Below are 12,002 nucleotides of genomic sequence, written 5' to 3'. Positions count from 1 at the left end.
CCAAGGAAGTGAACGAGATGTTCCCCACTATGAAGCTATTGTCTGTGCATGTCCTCCACTCAAACTGCTTATAAACCAACACAAAGAGTCGGGAGAAAGCTATTCTGCCTCTTAGAAATGATGAATTTTATACGTCTTTTTAAGTCGGAAACGTACGTACACTGAATCATATTTCCCGTGTCAGTGGTGCTTCGTGGCAGTAGGAGCAGTTTTGACGGATGCGACTATGCGTCATTAGGAAACAGAGTAAAGGAAAAACGACATGAATACACTCGGTAGTTGACATATTGAGTAACCAGCCATGCCATACTGCACGAAGGAACAGCGACTTCTTACAATGGAGTAAGCATGATGAACACTTTCATGTCTACCATACTGCACATGTTGTGAACAACACCTGCTGGCGGTTGTCAACAACAGAACAGTGATCACGTACATACCTGCAAAATAAGGAAAAATGCTCTTCGTAATGGAACATAAATACATCTGCTACCCAATCACTGTAGAAGATGAGATTAACTGTAGGGGATAGCTGTTTGAAAACGCTCCACAATGCCGCAAACTCGTCCTGTTTCCATGCATTGCGAGGTCTTCCACATTTGCTTCAATGAGATACTTTGCCTCTGAGTTTTATTTCTGTTATCTTGTGTGTTGTGGGAGCAGCATAGTTTACACCATGCCATGTTCAGATTTCAGTAAGAGTGAATGGATCAAAATTTGTTAATGTTGGTTTAGCACCTGAAATAGACCTCGAAGTCATGGTAGAAAAGCAAAATGTATAATGATGTAGAAAGATGTAGTCATACAGTGCTCGGATGTGCTACAGATGAAAATCAATATATTAAATTACTTGTGAAAGAACAACATAGGAATCTTGTGATTGAAGCAATGCATATATGTGTAATACGTTCCATGTCAACACTCAATCAGTATTTGTTTTTTGATACATTGTTAGAGAGATGCGGTAAAGTCTTATAGGAGGTTCTATTACAAGGAGTGGTATGACTGGTTAAAGTTTAGATGCAGAAAGGTCATAGTTTTTTACCTTCTGTGGATGTTACAAAGAAAAGATTAAGGCTGCTCTTGAATGTACTAGATGACTGTATGGAATCTGAACGGTAACAGCATTTCATACAGCTGAAATGTATATAACGCCCTTGTGTATTACATTATATAATTTGAACACATGGAATTCTCTAAAAGTACTCCGATTTTGCTCAAATGACTAATAGAAATCGCCTGTATTTATTCTTGTGGCGTCATGACTGTTTTTATTATTATCAACACATTTTCGTGTTTAAAAAATGTGTTACTGCAAGTTGTGTGTTATTTCATACTTCATAGCCCGTAATTGTAAAGCAGACAGCACTTGAACTGAAGCTCATTGTGGAACCTAGAAATGACAGTGTTGTTCTCAACACGTGAGTAGATTGCGTGAAATGGACTGCTATATGATGATCAAATTACTTGTGATACTAGAATGCTAGAATCTGTTTTTGTTGCGAATAATAGTCTGCTGCATTTGGACAATTTCATCAAGTATGTGCGGCTAAACTGTTCACACAGGTTGGTAGAGGGGTGTTATGGATAAAAAATATCAAATGTAGCACGAAGCCAGTATTTGTTTTCGATGTATCGGAGGAGTCTTATAGGGTTCTCTGCTAGGCCACGCTCTCAAGATCTCTCTTTTTTTTTTTACATTTCATATAAGTCAGTGCGATATAGCATAGAATTTGTAACATGGGACCTGCCATCGTGTACAAAGCAACAATGCCCTCTTGAATTATAGCATGTTATTGTTGAAAGTAAAGTGATTGTGTTTTTACCGACATGTGAGCAAATGGCGTGAAAGGCTGAATTCTTTAACGTTATTTCACATGACTGAAATGTTTGTAAATACACGTGCATGACAAATGGTTCAAATGGCTCTGAGCACTATGCGGCTTAACTTCTGAGGTCATCAGTCACCTAGAACTTAGAACTAATTAAACCTAACTAACCTAAGGACATCACACACATCCATGCCCGAGGCAGGATTCGAACTTGCGACCGGAGCGGGCGCTTGGCTCCAGACTGTAGCGCCGAAAACCGCACGGCCATTCCGGCCGGTCGTGCATGACAATTTGTTTATAGACACTGATGTCAGTGCTAGAGACGCTCTAAAAACATCAAAGTGAAAGAAACATCACACTGAAAGAAATCACTTATCATAGATATTTTTTCTTCAAACTTTAAATTCTCGCTTTTTCTTTACTCTGACGAACGTTTCTAAGTAACGAGGACATTCTGAAGTGATCAGTAGTTTTTGCGCAAAACAGTGAATTTTTTTATTTTTTTTTATTTTTTTATTTTTTTATTTTATACATATTGGACGTGTATTGGAAAAGTGAGATACGTCAGATGTATAGCACCGACCTCTGCAGTTTTGTCATCTGCAATTAGCGGTAGTTCTATAGTTTCTTTTTTTCACTTCGTTGGATGGCGCAAAATATCGGTAGTTGGTCACAGAGAGAGATGCGAACTATATTCTGCAGTCGAATGTAAGAACTGTACCTATAGTGCTCATAAGATTAAAAGAAAATAGACTGCGCGTATTTTCTTGGGAACAGGACATTCATTACCGTCACGATTTTGTTTTCTTTTTTTAGTAGACACTCGCTTATAAGAGGTGTGTTGACGTCAAATACAAGTGTTCTCCATCGCAGAACAGCATTCGCTTGCAGTTGGAGGTGCTGGAGGCGTGGGGCCGGCGCGGGGGATGGCGCAGCGCAGCTCCATATTAGACGGGTAAGTCGCGCTCGGGGTAGCCGTCATTCATCTTGCTTTCTTCTCTGGATTGCCAGCGTCCCGCTCTATTATATACGTCATCTTCGTTAGAAATGTCCTGTCGCCTGGTAGCCACGTGCTTCACTGGGGACACATTGGACTGAAGACTCTGCTCCCAGATGTGATTAGAGGGGGGGAGGTGGGGGCAGGTCGCTGCAGTCAGCATAGGCGGTATGCAGAAGCGGTAGCAGCTGTCTGTTTGAAAAACAGACAGACCTTTAATTTCATTGGTGTTCCAGTCTTTCCAAGAAACATGTTTACTGGTTTGCAGGAAGCGGCAATCTATGACTGAGTTCCGCAGACTGGAGACAGTATATCACCGTCACCAGATGGATCTCTTGTTCGACAACAGTGACAAGATATAACAGGGCTGTATCGCTATCTAAGGTGCGGAGAGGGAGGGAGAGGGAGGTATGACGGGAGGTAAGAGTGGCTCTAAATTCGTTAGTTTGTGAGCGCGCATCGATGAGAACACACGCACAACTGCGGCCCCTCTCTCCTGGTGCAAACTTTTGGAACAACGATTTTTCCCCATCCCCAGTACATGTGTTGCGTCATGACCTGTTGATTTATCTTAATTTTTATTCTTGTGATTATGTCATTTGGACAAGAGCATTTTTGCTCAGATGTCTTTCCCATATGGCGTGATTAAATGCAAGTACACTGTTTGTACAGTATATGGAATTAATCCTAATAATTATATTGTATTTTTGGGCCATGTCATTGTGTTTTCTAGGTAATCGTATGTAATTTTAATTCTGATGAAGACCGCCTTAGAGCTCTGAAATCATGGCCAATTTGACAACAATTTTATGCAGCCAAGGTGGCTAGACGTACATTCTCTAATTAAATCTAGAGAACGTATTAGCTAAGACCTCAGTTTAACACCAGTATTAAGGTATATCGTGACGTCTTGGACAACGTGTGGTTTTGCTCTATCTTGTTGAAAGAAGGAAGGTTGGGAGACTGGGTTTAATGTCTCGTCGACATCGAGTTCATTAGAGAAGGAGAAAAAGCTCGGATTATGTCAAGGATGCGGAAGGAAATCAGCAGTGCCCTTTCAAAGGAACCAGGCCACCATTGCCTGGAGCGATTTAGGGAAATCACGGAAAACTTAGCCAGCCAGAGTGGCCGAGCGGTTCTAGGCGCTTCAGTCTGGAACCGCGCGACCGCTACGGTCGCAGGTTCGAATCCTGCCTCGGGCATGGATGTGTGTGTTGTCCTTAGGTTAGTTATGTTTAAGTAGTTCTAAGTTATAGTGGACTGATGACCTCAGATGTCAAGTCCCATAGTGCTCCTATTTCCATTTTTGAACGGAAAACTTAAATCTGGATGCGGGAAGCAGGTTTGAATTGTCGTCCTCCAGATAGAGTGTCCAGTGTACTACCCAGTACGCCACCTCCGTCTGTGAAAGATGGCGGTGGCCGTGTGGTTCTAGGCGCTGAAGTCTGGAACCGCGGGACTGCTACGGTCGCAGGTTCGAATCCTGCCTCGGGCATGGATGTGTGTGCTGTCCTTAGGTTAGTTAGGTTTAAGTAGTTCTAAGTTCTAGGGGACTGATGACCAAAGATGTTAAGTCCCATAGTGCTCAGAGCCATTTTTTTGTGAAAGATGGACTGTCCTGGGCTCATCATATGAAGAAACCTGATGTATACATTACACTATGTATTCTTCCGCAGTTGCTATGATCTCACTGAATTTCGATTCACGCGGATCAGAAGTCACGCTCTCTCGAGTACAGTCAAGTACGATAATAATGATACGTTCTATGCTCTGCATTACTCGCTCATCGACTCACAATCAACGCATGTAACTTGGACAGCACTGGCCATTCAGCTGCTCCAACTGACTTGCAGTGATGTGAACAGTTACAGTTATGACGTAAAAAGAGACGAGCAGGCAAACAATATAGTTTCGAATGTCTTTTCATTTTTAAACAAAATAAAATAATATACGGCAAAAATCCGGCAATCCGCTTATTAGAGGACCAGGAGGGAAACATAGCATGCTCTCGTTCTTAGGTAACATTGTATCCTAATTAAAAATAAGAGTGACGAAATTCCTAACTTAGATACAGCGTAATTTTTCTGTGAGAGCTACGTGTGACGTAAAAGCCTATCGTAGAAATTTCGCTGTACAGTTAAATATTGAAGACACTGAAGGTATTACTTACAGTCAGTCTTTTGGTAATTCTGAACTCCTTCCGTATCTGAATCCGAGGAATACGTTTCAATACTGGAACTGTCACGTACTCCGTTGATAATGAGGCAATCAACGACAAAATCCACATTTTCTCCTCTCCTTCTATGACGTGCCGTTCTGTGTCCCGCCAGCGTTCGGCAGTGACGTGTGACAAAGCTTGCTACATTAGATCCACAACATCTGGCAACTTAAATGTCTTGATATTTCTAGCGAAAAATCGCTTAACTTGGGTGCAGATCAATTCTACTGGATTAAGAATGCAATGGTACGGTTGCAGCTGCAAAAATAGAGCATATAGAAGGTGTGTACGATGCCGTGAAAAATACTGTTTTCTGTGTTTCTAAAATGCTCATCGCCCTGAGTCGTGAAGACCACATGTGCAGCACAAAAAATGGACATAGGCCAAATAAAGAGTATTCGTTTTTCTCTATTTTTACCCCCAAAATTTAATTTCTAATATTTTATTTATTTAAACAATCTACATTAACAATCGAACCAATAATTCAAAGAATACCAGAGTATTAGTCTCGAAACACTACCGATTACGTCATGCAACTCCTTTTGAAAGATGTCTTAATTTTAGTAGACATAATCCCACAGTAAAATTCCAATCTGATTCGTTCTGTGAACTTGTGAAAAACATTAAAAACAAGCTGTTTGTCACCATTTTTAACGATGTTCCTTGCGCACGTTCCACAACGGAGCAGGAAGCAGCATCAGCGATTTTAACAGTACGTATTAACAGCACGACAATCTGAGCACAACTAGCATTTACAGAGACTGCGAATGTACACAACTTTAGTTAACGCATGATTAAGAAAAACTTTGATGGTTTTTAATGTATTAGAATACCCCAAAGTTTCATTTATAGTAGCACTGCACTAAGTTATCTAATACTTAAGTAGGACCTGCTTCAAAGCGCGCAACGACACCAGTGTACGGGTGCTACGGCTGCTGGCCTATCATTGCGTTTGTGTTTGTTTATATCAGGTTTATTCTCTTGATGAAGGAAGCACAACGTCACATAGACCTCTAAGATAGGGAACAGACAACGTGCTGCTCAAATTACTGCCTATTAGAACCAGAGGTGGCACCCCATACCATCACTCTAGGTCAGTGGTTCTCAAACTGTGGAATGCGCGATCCCTCCGGGCGGGGAGGGTGGCGGGGGGTGGCGACAGCGAATGGTGTGAAAGATGGGGGCGCCGTATATTAAAAAAAAATTCTTAGTAATAATCAGTAAGTTATCTTTTCCTTCGAACAAAGAAGATGCCGTCGATGTGGACTGAATCTCTGCCGACTTTGGTGTTACGCCAGACGCGGTCGAGGACAGTGAAACCGCGGTCATATTTTTAGCATTGTTTGAAACGATCGGGCGAGCTGTGCGACGTCGGCCTTCAGCGGAATCTCCCGTTGTCTGCTGCACTGTCACCGTATCCATATCTACCATGCACAGTGCAAGCTTTGGCTTGTGTATCTCGGCGCCTTCTTAATAGTCTTGCAGACATCGCGTGGAAGCCTTGACAGCAGCATGAAGCAGTTCCTGGTTAGAATATGCCAGTGGTTTATTACTCGGCGGAGAGGAGGGAGATACTCCGAAGGCGACAATGAGAAGGTACGATGAGATTTATTGCTCGGCTTCACGAAAATTACGGTCAATGGTTCAAATGGTCCAAATGGCTCTGCACTATGGGACTTAACATCTGTGGTCATCAGGTCCCTGGACGTAGAACTACTTAAACGTAACTAACCTCAGGACATCACACACATCCATGCCCGAGGCAGGATTCGAACTTGCGACCGCAGCAGCAGCGCGTTTCCGGACTGAAGCGCCTAGAACCGCTCGGTTACAGAGGCCGGCTAGTCAATGGTGAATAACGTCCGCAGTCTGTAATTTGTTTAATCATTTTAGCTGCTGATAGCCTGAAGCGAAACAAGTTAAACGGACATCTTGAAACTAGATATCCCGTATTAACGAGAAAACCGATATAATTTTTTGTTAATAAACTAATTTTTTTTGCAGTCTATCCAGAACAAGTTAGCGAAAACGACGAATGTGACTTCCAACGCTCTTTCAGACTTTTACAGATTTCAAGGGAATCTTACACCATTCGCACAGGAGTACTAAAAGCAAGAAACCACACACTGTTGCAGAAACTCTAATTTTACCACCAGGGATTGATGTAGTATCAACAATGTATAAAAGTATTCCTATCGCTAACGACAGAGCACATAGAAGAATTTCAGACATTTCTGACGATTTACACGAGCAGTTAGTCGATAAACTGCGTAACAACTGTTTTGCATTCACGTGGTCGAAAATGGTTCAAATGGCTCTAAGCGCTGTGGGACTTAACAACTGAGGTCATCAGTCCCCTTGACTTACAACTACTTAAACCTAACTAACCTAAGGACATCACCCACAACCATGCCCGAGGTAGGATTCGAACCTGCGACCGTAGCAGCATAAGTGGTCGAAGCGACGGATATTCATAAAAATGCTCATGTGATTGTTTGTGTTAGTTCCGTTGATAATTTTAACATTCGAGAGAAATTGGTTTTCTGTGCGCCGATACTGAGATCAGCTACACCTCAAAGCCTTTTTGACATGATTAACACTTTTTTCCAACAAACCGGGATATCATGGAACACTGGATTATGTACAGATGGAGCTCGCTTAGTGTTTGGAATTCATGGTGGATGGCGAGCGAAAGTTGAAGCTTTAGCTGTTGATGCAGTAATGATTCCCTGCACGGTAGCTCTTACCGTTAGAGAACTTAGTCCCTTAGCTCGCCCATTCATGAAATGCTCCTAACGTTTACAGAAACAGTTAACATTATTAAAGAAAAATCTATAAATTCGAGTCTTTTTGAAGTTCTACGGAAAGAAACGGGTTCTAAACACACTCAACTACTCTTTTTTTTTTAGTAATACTCGATGGCTTTCAAGGGGTAAAGTACTAAAAATAATGTTTCCACTGAGGAATGAGGTATTCTGCTTCTTAAAGGAGAAAAGACTCTCTGGAAGACTGTTTTAGCGACTGAGATTTTCTATTGAAAATTGCTTACCTGATTGTTATATTTGAGAAACGAAATATTCGTATCACTTCACTTCAAATTAATCAGACAGCTGTTGTATTTTGTAATGAAAAAGTGAAGACATTCATTGATAAATTAAAGCTGTGGCAAATCCGAATGGAGAGTGACGTGCTAGATATGTTCCCTGCTCTAGTGTCACTGTTGGAGGGCACAGATAATCCGATACTTCCAATGGAGATAAAAGACGGTCGCCTACTTCGTCTTGCAACACTAGAAGTTCAGTTCGAAAAGTATTTCAGCGACGATTTTTATACATTTAACTGGATTAAAAATCCATTCAAAAATGCCCCTGGCTCATCACGTCTAAATATAAAAGAGCAAGACCAACTTACTGATCTTACTTGTGACACTTCACTGAAAAGTAAATTTAATGAAGTGTTGTTGGAGTTTTGGATACGTATTAGCAAGGAATTCCCAGAACTGAGCCAAAATGCAACGAAGATCCTGTTTTATTTTCCAACAAGGTACTTGTGTGAAACTGGCTTTTCAGCTTTGGCAACTGCAACCGTTCAAAACTAAATGTATGTAACGATTTTGAAGTGGCTATTTCTGCTATTACATCACGCCTTAAGAAACTGTCTTCTCAAAAGCAATCTCATCCATCGCATTGAACTTCTTAAAAAATGGCTCTGAGCACTATGGGACTTAACAGCTGTGGTCATCAGTCCCCTAGAACTTAGAACTACTTAAACCTAACTAACCTAAGGACATCACACACATCCATGCCCGAGGCAGGATTCGAACCTGCGACCGTAGCAGTCGCACGGTTCCGGACTGCGCGCCTAGAACCGCGAGACCACCGCGGCCGGCTTGAACTTCTTAATTTAAAATTATATTGCTCTTGTAATTCTTGTTTGCTGAATTATAAGTGTTGTTCACTTAATAATTTTTGAATAAATGAAAATGCGATAAGTAATTTGTTACTCATTTTCGTTATAAAGTTCATGTATTTTTGGTTTCTGTTGCGTAGGATCGTTCTAAATTGAATTTGACGAAACGGAGAATAAGGTAAAGAAAATATTTAAAAGATGACTATTTCGATGAATCATATAGGTTGGGGGAGGGGGCTGACACTATTTTTCCTCTTGAAGGGGAGGCCCAAAGGTAAAAAGTTTGAGAACCTGTGCTCTAGATGCTGGGATCGAATGACATTGATGAATGCAATCCGGCAACGTCTGTTCTCTCAGGAGCCTCCACACACGGACACGATGCTGACAGTCTGTGGTGCTCCAGTCCTCATCGCACTGTGAGTGTAGACACATATCTTGCTGCAAGCAAGCCCTCTTCTCTGACTCAACTTAAACATTAAGTGGCTGAACGATCCCGCATCGCTGATCCAGCAACATGTCTGTCATCTCGGGTACTAGGAGCGTGGGCTGTGGAGATCCTTAACCAATCAATATCGTATTTGCGTAACACTCTTGGGGTCCCGATCAACGTGACCAGCAATATCGCAGAACCATAAAAGGTTATCTCAATAGCCCAGGATCACGCCGCTCTCGAATTCCGATACGTGCTACGAGATGTTTCGCCTTCTTACAGTAGATGTAAGATTATGATCTCACATACAAGCAACATTCAACTGCGATTTATGAATGAAAAACGAATATGTTAACTTTGCCTTTATACAAAATGTGTTTGGCGTTCCTGTACTTCTGCATACAGGGGATGGACAAATATATGGAAACAGTAAAAACACGGCACATCACCACTCTTAATACGGTGTAAGAAAACCGTTGCCATTCAAAGCAGCTTATACTCGTCTCGAAGTGAGTAAGTACAGATCCTGTATGGTCTTCAAGGGAATCTTATACCATTCTTCCCGTGAAACAGTGGCAAGTTCAGGTAACGATGATGGGGGTGTGTAGCGATCAAGGAACCTTCTCTCCAAAGTAGACCACAAAGGCTCTCTAATACTGAGATCTGGTGACTGTCGTGGCCAGGTGAGATGCGACAATTCATCGTCGCGCTCACGGAACCAGTCCTGGACGACGCAAGCAGTGTGAACAGGGGCCCTCTCAGCTTGGAACACATCACTATTGGCAAATAAACATTGTACCATGGGATGGGCATGATCAGCCAACATAGCCACATGGCAGTAGTGTGACTTTGCAGAGCACCCATGGGGCTCTCCCAGTACCATGATATGCCTGTCCAAATCCATCACCAAACCACCAGCTACGGTCGCAGGTTCGAATCCCGCCTCTAGCATGGATGTGTGTGATGTCGTTAGGTTAGTTAGGTTTAAGTAGTTCTAAGTTCTAGGGGACTGATGACCTCAGATGTTAAGTCCCGTAGCGCTCATAACCATTTGAACCATTTTGAACCAAACCATCATCATGGTTCACTCTTGGGCCGTGAACTCGGCCAGAGGTTGGAAACAGCATGCAACAAGACTCATACAACTAAATGACTTTCTTCCATTACTCCATAGTCCACTCAGCAAAGTTTCCAAAAATGGGCATTTGGATCACTGATGAATGATTTTGGGAGTACAAGCTCGACCTACATGTCCCTCCTTTTCAACCTCCTTTCCTGCTGTTTTGGTACTGTGAAGATCCGCTATTGCGATATTTTGTTCTGCAGAGACTTTTTCAGCTGTCGTCCCCTTAGTTTTGGTCACAATGACCGTCTGTCACAATTACTTAATACCCACTTTCGTCCACCTTGTGACTTAGCGGATGATGTATGCGGTATAAATCTTCGACCTGACGCCTTAGTTACGGAAGCAACCCCAATACGAGCACCATTTATTTGCCCACGTTCGAATTCACTTAGTTCCGACATAATGCACTCACAATTACACAGAACCCTGTTCTGACCACGACTGTTACTGTAATGTACTGAGGACATTGCACAGGTGACATTTATGGAGAAATACAGCAACGCATCTTGGACAGGATTTGCATTTATGTTCTGAAACGTCTCCTTTGCAAAATTATAAATGACTGTGCTGGTAAACCTCTACCTTATTTGATTTTCAAACAGCTGAGCAAAACTGAACGTACTCAGACATTTCACTCTTTACGTATTCTGATCAACACTAAAGTGACACACGATATTTTTAGCGCAACGCAATCTGACTTTCAATAATCCCTACAGAAGAATAGCCCTGACCAACAATAAACTATACCTTTCATGAATCACTTACCTCACAAAAAATCTTCGTTACTCGGACTACTGCAATACAGCTAGCGCCAATACTCACTCCGTCATCAGGCCACATGTGGCCCACCGGGACCATCCGACCCCCGTGTCATCCTCAGCTGAGGATGCGGATAGGAGGGGCGTGTGGTCAGCACACCGCTCTCCCGGTCGTTATGATGGTTTTCTTTGACCGGAGCCGCTACTATTCGGTCGAGTAGCTCCTCAATTGGCATCACGAGGCTGAGTGCACCCCGAAAAATGGCAACAGCGCATGGCGGCCCGGATGGTCGCCCATCCAAGCGCCGGCCACGCCCGACAGCGCTTAAATTCGGCGATCTGACGGGAACCGGTGTATCCACTGCGGCAAGGCCGTTGCCGAGCGCCAATACTGCCAGCTAAATAAAAGATTCTATCTACTGAAGGCACTAACTACTGATAGGCATAGTTAGCAAATGAAAGATTTTGATAGAGAACAAAAAATTTAGTCTTACAAATTTCCTTTTTCTCACAGACACACGTCCAGATCGTCCGCTCTCAAAATTCTGCCATCTCTCTCCCCACATCCACGACTGCTGGCGGCTCGCCTCCAACTGCACACCGCTACGCGCTGTTCACATCCAACTGCCCAACACTACAATAGCGAATATTACAACAATGCCAACCGGCTACAGACTGCACACAGCACAGTCAACGATTTTCATACAGAACGGTGCGAGGCGTTACCAGCAT

At 42.6% G+C, this 12,002-nt stretch overlaps 1 protein-coding gene across 1 annotated transcript in view; it reads left to right on the top strand.

Annotated features, from left to right (window-relative positions):
- The first annotated feature begins 6,551 nt into the window (after positions 1-6,551).
- LOC126456137 (glutamate receptor ionotropic, kainate 2-like) overlaps positions 6,552-12,002 on the top strand; it is a 219,972-nt gene continuing 214,521 nt past the window's right edge. Inside the window, exon 1 of the mRNA XM_050091891.1 lies at positions 6,552-6,643. Coding sequence (XP_049947848.1) covers positions 6,560-6,643 — 84 coding nt within the window. The 5' untranslated portion in view covers positions 6,552-6,559. The remainder of the gene's footprint in view (positions 6,644-12,002) is intronic.

The sequence above is a fragment of the Schistocerca serialis genome, chromosome 2 (genome assembly GCF_023864345.2).
Source record: "Schistocerca serialis cubense isolate TAMUIC-IGC-003099 chromosome 2, iqSchSeri2.2, whole genome shotgun sequence".
NCBI lineage: Eukaryota > Metazoa > Arthropoda > Insecta > Orthoptera > Acrididae > Schistocerca > Schistocerca serialis.
This window is presented reverse-complemented; position numbering and strand designations above follow the sequence as displayed.